At 32.6% G+C, this 23,525-nt stretch overlaps 1 protein-coding gene across 1 annotated transcript in view; it reads right to left on the bottom strand.

The window, feature by feature from the left end:
* The window catches only part of Osi14 (DUF1676 domain-containing protein Osi14), a 36,846-nt gene that overhangs the window by 11,339 nt on the left and 1,982 nt on the right, over positions 1-23,525 (bottom strand). The window contains exons 2-4 of the mRNA XM_074175262.1: positions 17,571-17,728; positions 17,110-17,297; positions 10,185-10,366 (exon numbers count right to left, since the gene is read on the bottom strand). Coding sequence (XP_074031363.1) covers positions 10,185-10,366; positions 17,110-17,297; positions 17,571-17,728 — 528 coding nt within the window. The remainder of the gene's footprint in view (positions 1-10,184; positions 10,367-17,109; positions 17,298-17,570; positions 17,729-23,525) is intronic.

Below are 23,525 nucleotides of genomic sequence, written 5' to 3'. Positions count from 1 at the left end.
ATATATATATATATATATATATATATATATATATATATATATATATATATATATATATATATATATATATATATATATATATATATATATATATATTTTGATGGTTTTCTTGTGAACACGAGATCTATCAACTGAAACCACAAATGTGCGGTTGGCTCTTGTTGGTGGCTCCGTGCATTTGTATTTCTATCTTTTGGTAACCAAGTGTTGCCCATCCTTACACTTGGCTGCACCATACTGATGATGGGCCAAAAGCCCGAAACACGTGTCTATGGTTTGCCACTTTCATGAGTGCTATGTCCGATATTAACTTCTGTTTCTATATATATATATATATATATATATATATATATATATATATATATATATATATATATATATATATATATATATATACAGGGTCCTGCAACAGTGGCGCGGTGTTCCATATCTCTATATAGGAAGCAGATAGGAATCTAATTTTCTATAATATTACCTTATTGCTCGAGCTCGACAAAATAAAAATATTGTTGGTCACACAGGGTGTTCGATTTTTTCTGGGCGGATCCCAACTGTGTCTTTTTAAATGGCAACCTATATTTTTTATCGCTTTTTCGGTTTCTTCATAGAAAATAAAATAAACTTTATGTATATCTGCACTTCGAAAATATTGACGGTTTTCGAGATATCTAGCATGACAGGTTTTTTTTCCAATATTCGTCACTCAGAATATTTGAAATTATAAAGTGGTGCCAAGTCCAGTTGAAATTTTTTTTTGGTCGAATATTCTACATTGGTAACTCTCTCAAACGATATATCTGAAATCGACCTGTGATATACAGGGATATACGGAAAAACCGCTTGCCAAATATTGTAAATGAAAATTTGCAAAATCTTCCTTAGATTAAATGGAACACCCTGTATATTATTGATCCATAAGAAGCGCCAACGAAACCTCTACAAATTTCATTAAGTATTCCCTATGGCTAAGTTCAATAGTTTTTCTTAAATGAGCATTTCTTTCGAAATATGGTCATTTTTTCAAAGCCTGTATATATATATATATATATATATATATATATATATATATATATATATATATATATATATATATATATATATATATATATATATATATATATATATATATATATATATATATGCGGGAAATGCGTGAAAATATGCTAAGACATTAATCTGGTTGTCTTCGAAAGTTACGGGTCGAGGCAAGTTTCTTGGTGCTTTTAAAGTTGATCCAAATGCATTGAAATTGTTCTGAATTCGTATAAATTTCTTGAGGTTCATTGGCGGTAGATTTGGATACATTTCATTGAACTTTCTACATGTTCTGCTGATAATTTTGTCACACTGTCCAAAAATAATAAACAAATTCATAAGAACTTCGTTTCAATAGTTTTGTTCCATCGTTTTGAAGGTATTTGCAACTTCTGAAGTGACGAAAATGTCGATATTATTAGGAGAGTGTCACAACGCTACTGTTAAATAGTAATCATGGCCTGCTTACCAAATACCGAATGGAAATACCATTCTGAAGGAACATTTTCACAAGTAAATGTTCATAAGTCCGAAACTTGACTAGTTAGGTATAGGTATGATATGCATAGAAAGAAAGCAAATTTTAGCAGCTTTCCGAATTTTCAATAAAATACAGGGTGTTCCATTTAAAATAATCAAATTTCAGCAACTTTTTCAAGCAATCGAAAAAACTGTATTTTTTTACCACCCTGTATTGAAGTAACAGAGATTAGACGGACGTGTGGGAAGTGTCCAAGTATCACCTAACTCCAAATCAAATTTCGATATCATAGTACTTCTTAACTCAAAGATATCGGCATTTTTAGAAGTCATGATTTTCGAAGAAAAAAATTGAAATTAATTTTTATTTCGAAAACGGTAACAGATAGGTATAGGGAAATATCAAGAAAAGTTGTCGGGCAATTGTTGGAGATTCCAAAAATAATATTATATACAGAGTGTTCTGTTTGAAAAATCAAAGTTGCTACTGCTTTCTAATAGAAGCGGCAACACCGCATTGTCGAAAATATTTTAGTTGGCTAGAGAATGTCCGAATAAGCCCTCCATTAAATTTTCAAAGTGATCCGTTGTCTGGTTCACCAGAAACGTCTAATGTGCCATCCACCGTGAATCAGCCTGTATATATATACAGGCCCCGACAGAGTGTCGGGGCCTTCTATATCGGGAGGGGTCGTCTACAGTATAATCCATAGCTTCCCTCACTAATGGATGTAAAATGTGAATCACCAAAAAAGTACTTGATAAAAATAACTGCGTAAACGCAAGCGAGATTTAAGTGGAACCCCCTATTGGTGTGACACCCAAGTCAACTTGTCAACCTTTCTCGATTTCATATCATTTCTAGAAACATGTGGATTTGTTTTTCGATGGCACTTCAGGATAGCTTTCCAAATTTCTGCTATTGCAGTTGTCGGTTGATCGATCAAACCACCAACACTGACTTTGCAAGTTGACTCGGTGAAAATGACAAGTGAAAATTTAAATATGGATAATTTATTGACTTTTGACTTCTAGGAGGCCGAAATCCAATACTTTTTAATCTGTATGAAACGACACTACATTTTGTTATGAAACGTTAAATGCTGAAAATGGCCCTACGAGTATAGACAATACTGTTGAACTATGTGTGATGATGACTAGGTGTTTCGAAAAAAAATCTTCACAAACTATTGAAATGGTACAAGCACGGGACTATGAAATCACGAATAACATCAGATATTGACGTGAGTTTGAAGCGGGGAGTGGGGCTCCAAAAACATATTTTATAACAAGTCATACACTACAGACAAAAAGATCTATTAAAGTAAGATATATATGGAACACATAGCACACTTAAAATACGGAAGACTTAAAAATCAGCAGTCGCCCATCATATTTTGCAACAAAACCATTCCATAGACTTCACTTCATTAAGATTGGTTAGACAAGTTAACAACAACAGGCAACTAGATGCCTATGAGAGTGTACAAATAAGTAAACACAATAATATTATGAATAACGATGACGGACCTATACCAATATATACCATATTATATAGCTTGTTAAAATAATATTGTTGGGTTTACTGATTACTACATAAGGACACATTGCAAAAATGAATTTAGATAGTCAATATTGTGAAATCAATTTTTATATACTTAGCTGAAAATTGTTTCATATACAGCTATAACATATATTGTGGAATAATAGATAAGGCAAAATTGTACAATTAATTTAGGTTGGTATACCTGTATGGGTGGTACACCTGGATGGTTTACCTGTATGGGATATCTATATAGTATAAATAGGGTTAGCTTCGCGTTAGTTTCTAATTTTAATCTTCCTCTTTGAAGATGATAACTTGGTGATCGAAACACGTGTCGAGGTGTTAACCCTACAATGTATCGTGTAGCATATCTGCTACTTTTAAAATAATAAACAATTCTACCTCTTTATTTATTGAAGATTATCTCCTAAATGCATATTGTAGCATACCAGATACTCAGTTTACATTATTGTCCATCTAGTGAATCATAGGTGGCGGGACGGGTATTGAATGTAGAAGTTTGTATATGGTGGTTAGATTTAGCGGCTTTTGTGTGTGTCGGGTGCTCAAATTATATTGTTTTTAACAGAAATTAATGCAATTTTGTCCAGAAACTCCGTGGATTTGCTAATTTAGGTATGTACTAAAGTATTTTGTTGAATTAGTTTGTAGTAAAACGCCTCAAAAATAAATCGGCGTTGTTTTTTATAAAAGTTAGCACAACTGCTACAACATGCATTATTCCTTTTTTTTTCTTTTTATAGCGCAATGGACAGAAATCCTTGTTTACGAAAATGTCTCACAGAAAAAGAGTTGCAAAAGCTTGCAGAAAATTTTTATGAAAGCGAAGATGATTTGCAAGATTTGGAAGAAGAAAATTTTCCCGAAAATATCGAAGATTGTATAAACTTGGCTTCTCAAAAATTTCAGAATCCCGTTGATTTTTCTGACTTAGATATTGAAAATATACCTATTATTTTTGATCATGAGTTAGATGCTGTAGATGCTATTAATTTGGAAACCATATGTGACAATCAATCAGATCCCATCACTCAAAATACAGTATGTGATAATGATTCAGATCCTATCGACCAAAATTTTCCTGAAAATAAAAGTTTGTTTACATTCGATAAAAAGGCCTTCAAATCTATGTCCTGGAAAGAAGCTAGTTTTGAAGAAAATTCTGAATATACAAAATTTGGTGGTGACGATGTTCTTCCAAAAAATATGGAGCTATCAACCCCCTACCAGTTCTTCAGGTAAAAGTATAGCTATATTTCTCTTTGCATTATTTTTGAACTAGTATTTTTTCAGGTATTTTTTTCCGACGATTTATTTCAAATGATTGCAGATGAATCGAACCTCTACAGCGTTCAAAAAAATATTTCCAAAACTGCAAATATCACGACAGATGATTTAAAACAGTACATAGGCATTTGCATTTACATGTCAGTCATAAATATGTCAAACATCAGAAGGTACTGGTCCGAGGAATTCGGTTTTGACAAAATAAAAAATACAATGAGCATTAATAGATTTGAAAAAATCCGTGAAATGCTACATTTTAATGACAATTCTGAACTATTTCCAAAAGACCATGAGAATCATGATCGCTTGCATAAGTTGCGGCCTATCATTGATCACTTGAATAATAAATTTGGAAGTAAAACCCCACAAATGGGGATACAAATTATTTGTTCTATATGGGATTTCAGGTTATGCATACCGGTTTGAAATTTACTCTGGTCAAGAAAATGATGAGAAAAATCGTTTTTCACATGAGCCAGACTTAGGGTCCTCAGCAAACGTAGTCATACGATTGTGCCGCTCAATTCCCACTAAATGTAATTATATAGTTTATTTTGATAATTATTATACTGGAGTTCCTCTGATGGCATACTTATATGGCAGAGGTATTCTTTCGCTAGGAACAGTAAAAAGGAATCGTTTGCCGAACTGCAATTTTTCCAGTGACGCTACATTTAAAAAAAAGACGCGTGGTTCTTTTGAAGAGTATGCAATCACTTTTCAAGATGCTCCTTTCTCATCAGTGTTATGGTTAGACAATAAAGCGGTTTCATTACTTTCCACATACGTGGGGTCTATTCCTGTCCAACATGTAAAAAGATTTAATAAAAAAGAAAAGAAAAGAGTCCCAATACAGTGTCCAAACTTAGTATTAGGGTTTAACAAACATATGGGCGGAGTCGACCTTTTGGACAGTATTTTGGGACGTTTCAACATCTCGATGAGAAGCAGAAAATGGTATTGTAGAATTTTTTATCATTTAGTTGATGTTGCTATTATCAATGCATGGCTTTTATATCGCAGGGTTGAAAAGCAAAAAGAAAACACAAATACCATAACAATGGAAAAATTCTGTGGGGAAATTTCCAATTGCCTATGCAACGTTGGTCAGAATTCAAAAAGAAAAGGTAGACTTTCTTCATCAGTTGATCGAAATTTGGAACTGAAGAAAAAAAAACAAATTCGGCTTCGATTCCTCCGAAAGATGTGAGAATTGACAATTTTGGCCACATTCCTATATGGTATGAGACTCGGCAGCGATGTAAATTGCCTGGCTGCAAAGGGTTTTCTTTTGTTTTCTGTGAAAAATACAAACTCAATCTTTGTTCCAATAGAAATAAAAATTGTTTCGCTAACTTCCATCAATAAAGTGGAGATATGATTTATAATATGTTTTAGATCTAAGTTCATGATTTAGCATATATAATACAAAAGGAAAAATCAAAAAACAAAAAAATGTAACACAAAATAATTTTTTTTATTATTTTTCACCTGTTGAGAGTGCTAATACCTACCCAAAAATATTTTTTATTTTTTATTTTAAAAAATCATGCATTGTAGGGTTGAAATTAACGATTTGGTGTTGGGAAGGAAACTCCAGTAATATTCATTACTACACCAAAGGTTCCAAATAGTGCATCACGATGAAAGAAGCTGTTTCAGGAGGGCTTTTTTTCCGGTTTGCGTCTGAAAGGTACTTCTTTGCATGATCTACTCATCTATGTATAGAATTCCTTATTTAAAAATTGATTACCTACTTCCTTCCTTTCTTTGGAAGTTTCCCACATTTTTGGTATCAAGATGAAGTAGTACAAAGCCATTAACTTTATTTAAAAAAAAATAAATCACTCTTAAAAATATAACCTTTTCAATTGAAATTAAATTCCTCTCGGATGGGATTTAATCAAATAGGTGAATGCATGTCATTACGATGTCATCGGTGACATAAGTAGATTAAACTTATTCCGTGATGGTGATATAAACGAAATGGAAGAATATCCAGGTTCGTATTAGTATCGTTGAGGGTTTTGTAGTCACAAAACTTCATATTAAAAAGTAATGCAATTATGTTCTAATTCAAAGTATTTACTTTCTCCTTTCTTCAGAGAGTTTCTCAGTTTTTCATGTAACGATGGGGTAGTGGAAAAATAAAAATGTCCTTTCTCCAATAACTAATCTCCCATAAAATAGCTGAAAAACTTTTTTCAATAAGGGAATTTCAGAAAAATTTTCAAGTAGATGATCGAGTCAAAACGTTTCAAATCGAAACATCAAAAAAATTTCTACTTAGAAACTGCCAAATTTCAGATAACCTGTCTATTATATATTTTCTACTCATCTGTATTATTGTTTATATTGAATAATTATTCACTTCGATACATTTCAGGAGACATGATGATGAATATTTCTTCAGTGAAACGTCAAAACAAACAACAATAATTCAACGTATTCTTCCGGAATAATAAAAAAAGAAATTTAAATAATTTGTCGCATTCTTTTCCTTCCTTTAGGTAATGGCATATTTTCAACAATGTCTTCCTCACTAATTTCAGTTTTCCGACTATTTAAGTTTGAAGTTCGTGTTACCCGTAGATTCGTGTTGAATCAAGCAGGAAATGGTTTGGGCCTGACACTATTGATGTCCGCTTAGTTTCAACCAAATGACAGCAGAGGAATCGGAATTTAAACTACAATTACAATTTAATGGATTCATTATACCATTTGTTTGTAATCAATTCAAATCTATTGAGAATAATTTCCTTCTTTATTGCATCTAGATGCTATTAAATTCAGTCGAACGCAAATATTTGCATTAATAATACATAAAATGATTACCGCGTCAAACAAAACAACGATCATTCTTCCCGTATGAAAATCTCATTATTTACTGATCACTCTAACAGACTATTCAATTATATTATTATCATTTCATACAACTGAGGTTTATAGCATCAATAAATTATTCGTTTTAGTTGAACCAACTACAATGACCCAGAATTCGAAACCTGCAACGAATACAGTTACGATTCAACATGATAATGCAGGAAATTGTAAATAAACTGAAAAGGATGTTTTATTCACTTCATTGCCATTGACGTTGTTCAATTTAATTGGGAAATGCAGATGTTATATCTCTAGCTATATTTACCATAAATCTAAATTGGTTATTTTCAAACATAATAATAATGTATGATGAAATGTGGAAGAAGCAAGATATATGCTCGAAGAGGGAATCGAACTCACGATAATTGGATCGTCGATATTGAGTCTATTTTCTTAATTATATATTTGATGATTGTTGTCTTCCTGAAAAAACTCATAACGTTTTTAAAAGAACTGATTGAATTCATCAATACTTACACTCGTTTCTGAAATATTTGAAAGAATACTTGATAACAGTTCGTGAGAGAAACTTCATGACATCTCAAATATTTAAATAGTACTTAATGATTTTTCACAAATTTTACCATTTGGTTATTCGTAATTTCCATACTAGTTTCGAAATATTTTTCTGTTTGACATGATTCACATCATTTGAAGAATGGGAAATAAAACGCAATAAACCGGTGAGTGTTTATTGTTTTCCGGAAACTTGAGAGTTTCAACTCCCAAGCACCAAAAAACAAAAATCATAGCAAAGTTTAGTATGTATTCGAGTAACAATGAAAAATTCCAAAATGATTTGAATTTGATTTTTTTTGGACAATTACATTTTTCATCCAAAATGGTTTTGAGATATACTGTCTCCAACTGAAAAAATCCATTTGTTTTGATGGGGTTTCGAAAAGTACCCCTTCACTTGTTGAAGACTTACGAAAAAGATCATCAAACATTTCATCAAAAATTATGATTCTTGAACTCTGCAGCATTTTTCGTACCAGTCGGAAAGATTTTCTGTTGACATTTTTTGGGATTTTTTCACTTTGCGCAATCTAAAAAATATCAAAATTGTAATGTAGAACTTCATAGAGTTGTAAAAAGTACATTCAAGGTATGTTTCACAAAGAAAAATGTTGTATTCTTCAGTCACAATGAGTTTGCTTATCAAATGAAGAGCACATAAGTTATACAGACACTTATTTGAACACGTTGGAGGCAAAACTATGCCTCCTTTTTCAGAATTTGAAAAATTTATTGAATTTTGCAATTTTTTTTCGTTGTTTCGTTCTATTTCCAACACTTCTACTGAGCCGCTTTGAAATTCAAAGTATGTTAATGTTGATTATCTTCTGAAACATTTGATGTTGTAGAAGGAGTTCTTTGATATTAATCTGTTGCAATTTTGCCACTATCCATATTTTTCTTCGAAACGAGTAACCAAGCAAAATCTCTTTCTGAGAAACTGTTTAAAATACAATTCTCTCCAGTATAATGATAAACACTGATTATTTGAGATCAATCACGTCTCTTGAAAAGGGGTTCTTTGGCAATCATTCTCATTCAATTCGATTTATTTCAATATGTGTTCTGATGTGTTCAGATGTTTCTCGTTCATCCAGCAGCAGGAACATGTTGAAATAATTCACGTAGATCACCTGCAGACCGCGGTTTCGAGGTAATACTTCTTGTCAGTACAGGTAGGTAGTTGGGAGAGATTTATATTTCGAAATTTATTTCGAATTATTCATTTCGTTATACGTATGTATCTCTCCTCGATAGTTTTCACTTTTGATTTCTGTTAGAGTTTTAATATATGGGATGGTTCTCGAGATGGAATTGTTACTAGTTAACAATATTCCTCTCAAACGAAGGTTTCATATATGTAGCGGAGTTGTGTTGAAATTAATCGAGTCCCAGACACTTTGCTGTCTGGGTAGGATTTTTTCTGTACTGACGAGAGGTAAAACCCCGAAACTGCGGTCTGCTGGTGATTTACTGGAATAATTCTAGCGTAGTCCTGCTGCTGGATGAAACGAGAAACATCTTTAAGACTAACCTCTGTGAGGAATTTTGCATAAATGTCTGTCGGATATAATTCAATATGCAGCGTGGTTTGAGCCGGGAAAGTAGTTTTTTCTCGACAGACGTTTACCACACCCTACTGTGTAGGTAGTTGGGAGAGAATAATTTTTCGAAATTCATTTCGAAATATTCATTTCCTGATAATTTTGATTCTGTTTATTACAATCCCAATGTTCATTTCAACGCAATTTCAATGGTTATGAAGTATAAATTGTGGTTGGGATTTGTATGTGTGAGCATAGATATTAGTATATTTATTGTTTGTACTACAGCTAATGTTACGGAAATCAATCATTAATATTGACGTATTTCATATTTTGAAACTTCTTTGACATCTATCAAAGACGATTTGAAAATAAAACCGACCAAAGGAAACACTGCACGACTCATTAGAGTTTTTCCAATCAATTCTGATAGACTAGGTAGACTAAGGCCTCCGAAACGTTGTTGAGTTGAGTATCTGTATGATTTCATAGCTTCTTTTTGATGAGCAAAATTATTGAGTACAACTTTGAAGTGAATTGAAAATATTTTCCTTTCTACACATTTATGGAGTTCTTCATTACAATTTTAACAGTTTTTAGATCATGAAAGGTGAAAAATCACAAAAAAAGTCCACAAAAAACTTGATATCCCTCAACAAAAAATTACATTCTTTCAATAGTCAAAAAGGGTTGTTAGACATTTTAATGGCCTCTGCAAAGAAAATGTCAATTTCAGTCCTACATTCGACAGATAACTTCAGAAACATACATCATACTTGTACATCAATCAAGTGCAAATATTTGCAAAGTTAGTGGGTCTCTATTTCGGTAAGTAGATAGATATATATATATATGAATTCAGTACTCACAGTTCCACCCATGAGTAGGTTGTTGAGAATCGCGATTAGGGACAGCACTGCAGCTATCTTTCCAATTACTAATGCTTTACCAGATATCAGGGAAACACCTCCAATCATCAAAGGGACTATCAAGGTTACTAGAGCTCCCAATATGAGCAGGATTGGATTAATTTTTTTCATTTTTCCACGACCTGTAAAGAATGATCATTTTAGTATGAGACCAATGCTTTGGCGCATATTTCATCATCAACTTCATCAGTGAACATTAGAGAAATCAGTATTTTTTTTTGAGTGATTCTGCCTTTACTTGATGAAGATCCATAGTGATTACATAAAGTATACCACAAGTTTTATTAAAGACAGTGCGTTCGAATCAGCCTTCAACCAAATATTTCCTCTTGAAAAGATTCTGTTACACAGGGAAAAAATCACACATTATTATTCTATTCATTCACATATATTTTTCACCACACATATTCTTTTATACATTTCTATATTCCAATATTTTTAACATTTATTTCATATATACCTACTCTGTAATAATAGCATTTCCTGTAACTGGGTACTCCTGTTGGAAATGAATTTTTTTTTTTTATTTCTCATTTATAGTTTCAATGAAACATAAACAGTTTTTTGCCAAATAGTGCCAAATCTTTTATTCAGAAGAAAATATAATTCGCTGCTTGAAGCGGTCAATAGTGACTTGTACCGTTAATTGTGGTATTTTTTATCATTTCAAAGTTAAGTATTTTCTCATACCACATGAGGATTTTCTATGAAGTATTTGTCAAATCATGTTTCAATGAAGAAAGTGGAAAGTATGGAGTGCTTCAGAAATTTTTATGTATTGCATAAAATGAAATATTTGAAATGAATAAGATTATATAGGCTGGGCTGTTGAACATATATGATGTGTGATCTTGTAACTGGTAATATAGTTTATAGATAAAAAATATAACTATTGTCCACCCACCGAGGCTTTTATTTGTCACGACCGGTTTTGCTTTATTTAATCATTTCTATGTAAACTGTATACTTGACGTTTTACTTGAGTTTACACTCAAAAATGGTTTACTAAACTGAAACCGGTCGTAACAATAAAAATGTTGGTAGACAATAGACAAAAGTTATTTTCTTTATCCTATATTCGATATGAATTTCTTCAAAATAAATAGATCCCCAATCGAATAAGTGTTATTATAGTAATATAGGAAAAATATATTTCCATAAATCTAATTGATTTCAGTTATAGTTGTGCACAGCAGAAATATCCACAATTGTTTTGCGGTGAGTCAAAACACCAACATTGTTCGACTTAGAAACGAGCGAAAGAAAACAAAACATTTTGTGATCTGCAACATTTCGTATTCGCAATAAATATTAAAAATAAAATTTATGTTTATTAAATAATTATGGAATAATAAGCTAGATATTGAATGACAAAGACTGTATCAAAACCAACAAAATAATTAATTTTGTTTTGATATTGTAGGTAGTTGTATCAAAAACTTCAGCGAAAAAAATCTTTTTGAAATGAATCACTTACATAATTGCTATTGAATAAAAATATGTTGTTTCTCATCAGATTTATTTCACGTGAGTAGTTCATTCTTCTCCATGTGAGTTACATGGCTGACAAGACTGCGAATAGTCCTGATGAATTAGGTTGGGTTAAGTCCAACGTGAGCGGGTCTATTTGACCCTCCACCGCAACCCGCAAGGGTTTATTGTAGCTCACACCTATTCACACTCGACCAAATGAACCCAGCTTCAAAACGAAGCCGATTAGTTTGTATGGTGAGTGGTCTTTCAGGTCAGATGGTATGAGTACGGCTCTACCGAACTCTAAAAACCTGATTCGGTCCCTAGCCGGGCAGGCAAAAGGTATGTGCTCTGCTGTTTCATCATTTTCCAAGCATAGGTAACACACATTTTCATCCGACAGTCTAAGTCTCTGCATATGATGATACAAATAACAGTGTTACTGTAGACCAACAACTGTTGGTCAAGCTTTAAAGGATGAATAAACGCCTTGGAGTGAGCCGATCCTGAAAGATTCTGCTAGAAGTCCATAAATCTTCTTGTCATCCAGGTGCTCAATCTTTATTTGGCAAAGCCTAAAGCGATGCCAATGACATGTTCTGGTCCGATGAAGCTGCTTGCAACACCCCTGATGAATTAAGGAGGTATTAATACAGCTCACGCAGAACATAATTGTCGAAGTTGATGAGACCAAAAAACTCGTGCCAATTTGATACAAATTTTAACTCACTTGATAACTTTGTCACAAATTATCTATAGTTTCAAAAATGAATATATTTCGAAATATTTCAAATAAAAAACTCACTATATACAGTGTGTGGCAATGAGAAAAATGCAAAAACAGATCGACTTTCAATTAATTGGGTACATCGATCTCATAACCTTAACTGCCATACCTTATTTTCCCTCTCAGTAACCACCATTCATTTAAGAAGTGGAAGTACTAAGTGTGACCCACCACTTCGTATCTTTCCAATTCAAATCATAAGTCATTCGAAATAATGTGCACAAGTCACAAAATGCGCAAAAATTGAAAAAAATGTATATTATAATAACCCAACTCAAGAGAACACCAGATAGACAAGTTGAATAGTGAACAATCATCTGGATGAATTACTTATAAAAATAACTTTTTAATGATGTGTTATATCTAGTACTTTCCCTCTTCAAATGCAAAGAAGGGTGATGTTTAAGAGGCGGGAAAGGAGGTATGTTATTTGAGGTATAACTCACTGTATAAATCGTCTATAACAGACTTTGATTTATCACTTCTATATTAGATGTGGAAGCCGTCACTAAAAATTGTGATGAATTTGTAATGTCCTGTTACCTTTTAAAAACCATTCGCAATCAGAGCTGATTGTTGAAAATATTTGAAAGAATCACAAAATCTATAATATTCATGCTGCTTTTTTAGATTTTTTGGTTTGTTTGGTTCGTCCCTCCTTATATTAGGTTCGAAAGCTAAATAAAATAACCTGAATTGGAAATGAAGTCACACCTGCTTCGTTTGTCCATTTCGTTAGTGGTGTTACAGTTCTACAAAAAACTCAGAATAAGCTTTGTTTATCGCTTCTTTGCAGCTTTGAATTGAACTTGATACACCAGATCAGAGTGATTATAATTGGAATATGATGGTGACAAGTTTATTAGTTGCACACAAAATCAGTGAGCTGGATTTCTCTGATGTCCTTGAAAACATAATAATTACCATCGATACATATAATACAAATGCGGTATTGTGATGAGTTTTACTGAAAATTCAATGATTATTAATTTATAACGGCTCATAAATGAAAATCATAATAATTGATTGTTCAAAGAATAATAGTGTCGGACTAAAATTGATAAGCTGAAATTATTGTCATATAAAAGTCGGATAAAAAGTAAAATGAGTGTTTACGATGTGTTCATTCATAGTAGATATTGGACCAAAAATGAATAAAGGACCTATTTGATTTTCAACATGAACATTAGAGAAATCCTGATTTTTTTCATGAACCTTTGATATAAATGGAATATATAATTGGGTGAGAGTTTGAATTCTGGACTGAATTTGTTGTTTGAATATTAGAGGCTGAATTTTTCCATCGTATCCCAATTAGTTTAGAAGTTATGATAGGTTTTATTATAAAAAAAACAGGTTAGAATGGTGGATGGAGATTGGAATGATTTTGAAATATCAATATGGAATACGAATAAAGTTTTTTCTCAAAAAAAATACATAATTGTTTTGGTTTTACTGTGTAGAAAAAAATAGAGAAGAAATTAAAATGTACATAACAAAATGTTTATTGAATGACATTTTTTTAAATAAAAACAATTGCGTTATTTGATGAGCTAGATAATTTATGACAAAGAAAAAATGGTTTCAAGTGGTAGAAAAAATGGTTAATTGACTAATTCGTCTTCAAGCAATAATTTTTTTTTCAAACAATTGTTTTTCAATCATAATTTTCATCAAAGAATATGTTTTCAACAATTTTTTCAAACAACAGCAGATACAAAAAAAATCATTTTCACGTAGCTTCTGATCACAAAAAGTATTGATAGTGGTATTGGCAAAAAAATTATTTCCAATAATTAATGAAGTTCTTTGATTTTCAACAAGTGAATTGTTGATTACAAATTGAAAAATAATAATTTATGTATATTTCAAAAGAAAATATATTCTTCTCCAGAGGATAAAACAATCTCGAATTTGTAATTCAATAATTATCGCATTTGCAATGTTTCTGTTTGAGTAGAACATAATTGCTACCTATGCATAATTAACTGGAACGTCATAATTGTTGACCGCGGATTACTCTTCATTTATTCATCTAGTAGGTGCCAGGATTTTTTAAATTCTCAATTTTGATATTAAATAGGTTGAGATAAATTGAAGGTCCAAAATCGGCGTGTCTTGCGAAAGCCAGATTTCCCTTTCAGGACGTATTTTCAACCCTCTGGAAAAATTATGAATATAGGTCCTACAGTTCCGAGAGAGAGGACTGTGTTGGATACATTTCCGACTCTTTTCGAATCTTTTTTCAAATTTGAAAAGTATCAAATAGTTTTTGAGATATTTGTAAGTGCTCATATTTATCGGAGGTGGAAAAAAAAGTTTTAACTGAAAGGCACTTCATGACCAGACTATTCAGTTGATTTGGTTTACGATATTTATATTTTGTGGAATTATTCTTCTTCAGTTAAAAAACTGGAGTCCACGTCAACAAAGTTGCGAGGATGAACTAGTTCATTACTCATTTGATGAACTTTGTTTGGAAAAAAATTATCTGTTATATCTAGTACATTTTGTTTCCTATGGAAAATGCGCCAATCACCCTTGAATTTTGAAGCTCTGAATAATGAGGGAGGGATGTCATGTAACAAACGGAATAGTTCAGTTTCGTCATAGTTTTTAATATTTTATGGATTTTGCTGAGAATTTCCTAGATTTGAAAATTTCTCCAGTTGAAGTCAGGTGGCTTAAGAGACTAACTATAACAATATTCAACATACACTTCCTTTTTCATTTGGCATTTTGAGTTTGAAGCTACCATCATACCTCACGGTTGGTGACTTCCACAAGGATATAACAATAGAAAAGTAATCGATATAGGTCGATTTGAGAGTAAACTCTATTCAAATCAAATAGGCCTAGTTATGATGTACTGTTTGGAACCTTTGGTGTAGTAATGAATATTACTGGAGTTAATTCCCAACACCAAATCGTTATTTTTACACCTCGACATGTGTTTCGATCACCAAGTGATTCTCTTCAAGCAGAAGATAAAACTAGAAACTACTCAAAACTAAAGCTACTTATGTTATTCAGGTACATCATACAGGTAGGTAATCAGTAATACCACCCGTACGAGTGTACCACTCTAAATTAATTTTACAATTGGCCTTTCTATTATTATTTTACAATATGTCCTTATGTATGTTCAAATGTTACAGCTATTTATAGAACAATTTTCAGCTATATAAAATTAGTTTCACAATATTGCCTATCTAAATATATTTACAATGTGTATTTTTGTAGTAATCAGTAAACCCAACAATATTATTTCAACAAGCTATATAGTATGCTATTTGGTATTGGTCCGTTATCGTTATTCATGATATTATTGTGTTTACTTATTTGTACACTCTCATAGGCATCTAGTTGCCTGTTGTTGTTAACTTGTTTAACTAATCTTAATGAAGTGAAGTCTATGGAATGGTTTTGTTGCACAATATGATGGGCGACTGCTGATTTTTCAGGTCTTCCATATTTTAAATGTGCTATGTGTTCCTTATATCTCTCTTCGATAGATCTTTTTGTCTGTCCATAATATTTTGCATCGCAGTCCTTACATTCAATTTCGTAAATTCCAGTCTTTTCCGAATTCTTGACTTTGTCTTTTGGATTTCCCAAAAGGCTCTGCAGTGTATGACTTGTTTTAGAAACCACCTTCATACCTAGTTCCTTGGAAATCTTTTCAAAGTTTTTCGTATATTGGTGGTATGGAACTGAGATGTATTTATCTTGGTTTTTGTCCTTTCGTCGAGATTTCGTTCATTCTTAGCCTAAACTTCTTTTTCCTAATTATGTCATCTACAATACCCCTCGGGGAACCGTTAGTGGCTGATATTTCCTGTATTGTACGTTTTTCTTTTGTGAACCTATCATGTGTTAGAGGGAAAGTCAAAAGACGATGTACCAAAAAATTCAACCCAGCACGTTTGTGCTGTCCACAGTGATGTGAACTGTCAGGAATATACCTGTACGTGCTTGTTTCTTTTCTAAATATCGTATTCTAACCCTCTATCTTTGCTCCTCATTACCAAAACGTCAAGAAATGGTAGTTGTCCCTTATTTTCTAATTCATACGTGAATTTTATAAATGGACATCTATTATTTAAAAAGGAAACAAAGTCCTCGATATTCGATTTTTTGGTATCGAATACCGCGAAAATATCATCCACATACCTTAGCCAAATCCTAGCAAAATACTTTGACTTTTCTTTAGTTTCCATTTCGAATCTGCTCATGAACAGGTCTGCCAGGTAGGAGAACAAGGGATTTCCCATGGCCGTTCCTTCCTGTTGTTCATAAAAGCAACCTTCTACATTGAAACTATTTTGTTTCATACACAAATTGGTAAGAGAAACGAATTCATCGATTTCGTTGTTATTGAAATTATTTTTCTCTAGTAATTCCCTGAGGTATTGTACGGTCTGTGGAATTGGGACGCTAGGAAATAATGAACTAACATCAAAAGAAACCAAAATCTCACCTTCTTGCAGAACCATGTTTTTTGTATGTTGTATGAACTCTAAAGAGTTTTTTATGGCCCAGTTAATTGTTTTTCTGTTCACGCTTATGTTATTGTATTATGTTTTCACAAAATCAGGTACCCACCTTCTTCAATAGCTTTCGAGATCTTTTCAGCGGATGATTTCGAAACATTTATCTGAATAATTCGTCCAGACATGAATTTTGCAGTTGCATCCACTAAATGTTTGATTGAACTTTCATTCTGTTGCTTCATGTTTGGTGCGAGTGTTTTATTTTTTATATTTTTGACTCCACTTGAAGTTGGAGAAATACTGAAAAAATATTTCCCATTGAAAATACATAGAATAAGTTATTGGAAAAAGATCATTTGAAATGTATAAGCCCTTTGAGTTACAATCCTGAATGAAATCTTTTTACCTAATTCGTCCTAGTATATAGTGATGGAAGTATATCTTTTTTAATTATTCAAATAGTATTTTTGACGAATCATTATTAAATATACATATACGCGTGGGGTGATCCAAAGACGAGTGAAAAATATGTGTGAAAACAAATGGCTTTTCGAAATTATGAAAACTCCATACCTTACTCCTACACCTGGAAATATTTCTAAGTTCTTCTGATTAGCAGCAAGTTCCATAATTTTTATTGTTCTCCCCGTAGCACATCTGATTATTTCATTGATATCACCCTGGTCAAAACATTTTCCAATCATATCCCCCAAGCCGAAGGATCCATCAGCCTAAAAATATTGGAAAATGAAATCAAAATTATTCGATACCGGCTCAAAAACTGACATTGGATATTTATTTTTTCTCAGACACTTGTGAAGATAATTTCCTCATTGAAAAAGCTTTTTCGTCTTCTACACCCCAATTGTGAAACAATGTGAGAAACTCGATGTTTTTGTAATATATTGACAGATAAATTGTTTTATTATATAATTTCATGTTGGAATACAACGTTCAATAAACTCATTGCAGTCTCGATTAATTAAAAAAAAATCAGGCGTTAGAGAGTGATCAATGCTAATGAGTATTCAACCATGTTATCAGTGTAATTCTGGAAGATACTTTGGAAGATTCTTACATTTTTCTTATATAAAGCGGAGAAGTCGAAAACCAAAACTTGTCTTATCCAAAAATCTCTTCTAGAAACATACTCCTTTCCAATTTTTGGCGGAAGGGTATGAGCTCAACCATAACTATGACAGAATTCTTTGAGATCAGTATATATTCAAAAAAAAGATGAAGAATATAGCACGAAGAAAACCAACTAACCAATCAACTAATGGATGCTTAGGTCAAAAATATTATTTTCTTGGGCTACCAGGAGTCTAATTTGCCAAATGAAGGAAATCGTATATGGAATATAACAGTCGTGATATAGAAATCATTTTCCCAAGTATCCCAAGAAATTATCAGAATTTCTATTTCATAAAATAATATCTGTCAAATTGTCTATCAATTGTAAAAATAACATGTAATTGTGGAAGAATACGAACAACGACAAATCTGGGGAAGGCTTATAACGCCAACTTGACATTTGGTTTCAGTGTCATCATATTTATCGCGAACTCGGTCTATTGACCCTCCAGCAAAGGTCTTGCCATCGCCAAATTATAATAACTACCGAAATCAAGATTCGAATCTGAACATTTTTTTTTTCATTTTTGGAATTCATCATAACACTATATGTGAGGTCAATTTTCACAATTAATATTTTTTCAATTTAGTTTCGAATTCTTTCATATCGCGATAATATTTTCGGAAAGCCTTATTCAAAAGTAACTTTAAAAATTGAAAAAGGAATATTGTCAGGAGATATTAGTTTTTAGGGAGAAAAACTTTCGGCTTACTACTTCTTCATCAATTGACGTAAACTTCCGAAGAAATGAAGAAAGAAAATAACTCAAATCAAAACTCTTTATAGAAATATGTAGATGTAGAATGTTTGTTTGAAGGTGACAATGTTCAATGATGAATTTTATGAGTTCGGACTTCCATTGTCTAATAATATATAAAATTATTTTAAATACCAATACAAATCAAAAACTGAAAAGAATAGCTGAAGTAACAATTATTTTAAGCAAAAAAACTTTGAAATAAAATTACAGTAAATGAAATACAAGTAAAAAAATAGAACAATCAAACAAAAAATTAAAATAAAAAATCAAGAGATTAAACCAAGTTACTTCACGACGTATCGAAAATCGTCTTTCGGTGATGACTGGACTAATTCCTCCGAGAGTAACTATTTAGGGGTAATTCGAGTACTTTCACTCATCTCCTCTTTCTGCGTTCAGCCATTTTTTTTATTTTCAATTTGTACGAATTGGTTCTTTTAGTGAACTCAAATCATTTTACATATTATTAGAGAATGGAAGGCCGAACTAATGAAATTCATGTAGATGTAAAATATACACTAAATCTTCTTTTAAATATAAATTGGAAGTTATTCTCACATTTTTTGTCTGGTGATGAAAAAGTGGAAAGTCAAAAAGCTTTCTTCCTAAAAAACTTGTAGAAGTTCCGAAGACTTAAAATCTGTTTGGAAAAAAAACCTGTTTTTCCGTTAATCAGCTGTCGCCCCCATACGAACGACAACTCTCAGAAGTTGAGAAACTTGTACGAGCTAAGGACTAACGAGGTCTCACCTTTTAACGTGTGATTCCTAACACGGTTGCAGAATCATTCCAGCTTCAACCAGATAAATTCTCTCGAGAAAAATATCTGGTCGAGGCGGCAATCGAACCCACGGCCTTCCGATCGTGAGTCGGGCGCACTACTACCGCGACCAATTCCACAACGAATCATTCGAAATAAACGAGTTTTTCGATTACTACATATATTTCATGAAGAAAAATATAGTTCTGATACATATTGTTTCCTAAAGACATCAACTTGGGTGGTGAAAGCGCCTCGACGAAAAGTGCAGGTCTGGTATGTGGGTGCATTTTTCTTGGGTTCACTCCAGAGGTTGGACTTCTTTCTCTACAATAATGCTTGTTTCAATCACAGATCGCCGTAACTCAGATGGCATCATAGATTGATATTATTCTTTGTCCAACGGGAAAATATTGATTCATGGTCATGCATTCAATCATTTGTGACAGACCATATGCCGTCATCGGTGAAGTTATACAATATGTGATATATTACTGTCATAGCACCTGAATAAAATGTATTTCGCCGGTCTATCATGTGTTACGTTTTGAAACTGAATGACGTTGTTCGAATAGTTTTATTAACCGATATTGGGTTTAAGAGTTCAACATTAGTGAAAACTTCATATATGAAATGAAAATCCTTCACAAGACTCGATTTCGTATGTGGTATCTTCAGAAAAATATAACACCATGAACTATTTCAGTATCCAAATTGTTAGTTTCCTTCAAAGCAACTGACAACATAACTGAGGAATAAAATCAAATTCTCTTTACGAGTACCTATGGGCACATTTCTCAATTTTGACAAAAAGAAATATGTTGGTATCACAAAGGCCGTTTTTTAGCAGATATTACTTTCACCATTTTGGAAGCAGTATATCCTAGAATATGGATTAAACAGTAGATGCAATAGGCTTATATTCTGATATAGAAAAAATCCGACCGTTTTCAGATATTTGCAAGAAAAATTAGAGTTTTTGTGTTTTTACTTTTGCGCCTTCACTTTCATTTCATTTTCATCATGATACGTGGTTGAACCCAACTTTGGATACGAGGTTCCAATCATTTAAATCCATAATCGATTTTTGTAGATATCTTAGGTTAAATTTTTACTACATGAATTTTTTTCATATTTTCTATTTCTTTCTCCACCCACAAGTACCATAGAGTATGTAGAAGCCAAATGGAATGAACTCATTATTTCGTTAACTGTACATATTTAAAAAAAACCGAAACACGTCACATGTAAATTATGAGTATTTATCGTTTTTTAACGTGAAAAACGCAAAAATGCCACCCCTACCTTCAACCCTCTTTGAATGACAGGTACAAACCCCAATTATTTGAATAGGAAGTATAGATTTGTGATTGAAACAATTAAGATAAAATAAATTAAAATCATATGGTTACCGAAATTCGATAAAATACACTCAAAAAATAAATTGTTATACAAAACGTAATAAAATGTAGAATACGCAAAAAATATATGGATGTTAACGAAGTAGATGTTCAAAATGTTCACCGCGAATGTCTAAGCAACATCCTAATTACAAATAAAACTGTCTCCGAACATTATTTAACATATCAGGCGTGACCGACCTAATCGCAAGCGTTTTTCGTTCTTTTGAGTCATTCAGATCTGAAGGTTCAGTTTTGTACACATTGCTCATTACATATCCACATGAAGAGGAATTTAATGATGAAAGATCAGGTGATCGCGCTGGCTATTCAATTGATCCTCACCATCCTATCCAACGATTGGTAAATGTTGTATCGAGGTATTGCCGGACTTGAATTGGTAATGTTGAGGTGCTCCATCCTGCTGAAACCATATGGTATTGGCAGCTGCTTTTTTCATTTGCTCCACACGACCTAGCTCGCGAAACTGCTCCTTTATTTCGCTTATTGTTCCTTGAGATATGGGAGGTAAATAAGGTCTCCTAAAATAGGCGAACTACTTCCTGTTGTGTTTGGCTTTCATCTCTGTAACCAATCATTTGTAAAACTGTTATTTTATGCATTTCCGTTAATCTAACCATTTGTCAGACTTGAAGTTAACGAACTTCAAACATAAATTAAAATACTGTCAACCAATATTGTAACATACAAAACAAGTTGACATGGCGTTCTAAACTAACGTTGCTACGGAAATTATTTACAGTTTTTAAAGGATACTATCTAAAAAGAATAATGCTATGGTGTTTGCTTAATTTATTATTATCAATACCCCAACATGAAATGAGTTTTGAGTATATTGCAATAGGTTTTGAGTGTATTTTATCGAATTTCGGTAACCACACGATTTTAACTTATTTTATCTTGATTGTTGCAAAGCGATAACATTTTTGAATAGGGAATGAAAAGACCTTTCAAATGATATATCACAAGCCTTTACTTCCCATTCGAAAAATTGGGGGTTGTACCTGTCATTCGACGGGGATTGAAGGTAGGGGTAGCATTTTTCCCTTGAAGTATGTCGAATTATGAATTGAATTTGGGATTTTGGGAATTTCGGGATTTTGTTGAAATATGTACCGTAACCGAAATAATGAATTTATTCCTATTGGCTTTTACCCACTGTATGTTGCTTCCGTGGTTTGTACGATATTTATTTGCGATGAATTTCTTTCTTAATTTTGTCTTCTATATGAGCAAATGAATATTAGTGTTATTATTATACGTATGTATTTGGTATGAATTTTGGTAGACAGTATAATTACAAATTCATTTTGTAATTATATTGTCTATTCATTGATGTTTCACAACTCATGTATTAATGAAACTTTTTTTTAAAAACGTATTAATAATCATAATTTTTTCATCAAGAGCAAAACATTCCCAACTTTCATTCCTTGTACATAGTTAATTGATCGTAATATACCATGATGGAATAGTACGAGATCTGTTCATAAAAAAAACTGAATGTTTAAATTTCGTGGGCTACGTATATTCGATAAGCGATTTTTTTTATTTTTTTTATGTTGGTGGTACACACGTGTCGATCACATGTTCATAGTTTTAGCTATTTAGCATGTTTACTCTTTGGTGAGAGGCATAAAAGTTAGAGGTGTTTGACGTGTTCGGCGATTTCCTGCTATCGAAAAGTATGAATCAAAGAATTTGCATCAAATTGCATCAAGGTCAAGAAGATGTGAATGACAACGCTCTCCCTGGATGCCCCAGCACATCGACAGTCAATGAGATTGTTGTGAAAGTGAAGAAAATTGTTATGGAGAATCGTCGAATCAGTATTAGATATGTTGCTTAGGATGTCGGCATATCGATTGGCTTGTGTCATGCAATGTTTTCGGCAATTTTGAAAATGAAGCATGTAGCAGCAAAGTTCGTTATGAAATTGCTGAATTTTGACCAAGAAAAACCATCGGATGAGCATCGCTCAGGAATTGTTAAATGACGTCAACGGCGATCTAATGTTGCTTAATAGAGTCACAACTGGTAACACCAAGTTCGATCAAATGTCAGGGTTTTGGTCGCTGTTTCCTTCGATTATCGTGGCATACTGTATCAGGAGTTCTTGCCACATGATCGTACATTCAAAAAGGAGTATTATCTTGAAGTTAGGCGCCACTTGCAAAAAGCAATACGAAGAAAATGTCTGGTATTGTAGATAAAAAATTTATGGTTTTTACATAACGATAATGCACCTGGTCACTCGCCATTGTTGGCCAAAAACAACACCGTAATCATGCATCAGCCACCGTTTTCATCAGATTCTACCCCCTGCGACTTCTTCCTATTCGCAAGATTGAAGAGATCCACAAGAGGAGGCGTTTTTCGACGATTGAAATGACGGAAACCGAATCGCTGAAAGGGTTCAAGGACATACCAAGTAGTGCATCAGAACTGCTTC

The sequence above is a fragment of the Leptinotarsa decemlineata genome, unplaced genomic scaffold, assembly GCF_025532065.1.
Source record: "Leptinotarsa decemlineata unplaced genomic scaffold, Ldec_3_MD MMD2_tig00000882_RagTag_RagTag, whole genome shotgun sequence".
NCBI lineage: Eukaryota > Metazoa > Arthropoda > Insecta > Coleoptera > Chrysomelidae > Leptinotarsa > Leptinotarsa decemlineata.
Note: the sequence above shows the minus strand (reverse complement) of the source record. Positions and strands in the feature narration are given on the sequence as shown.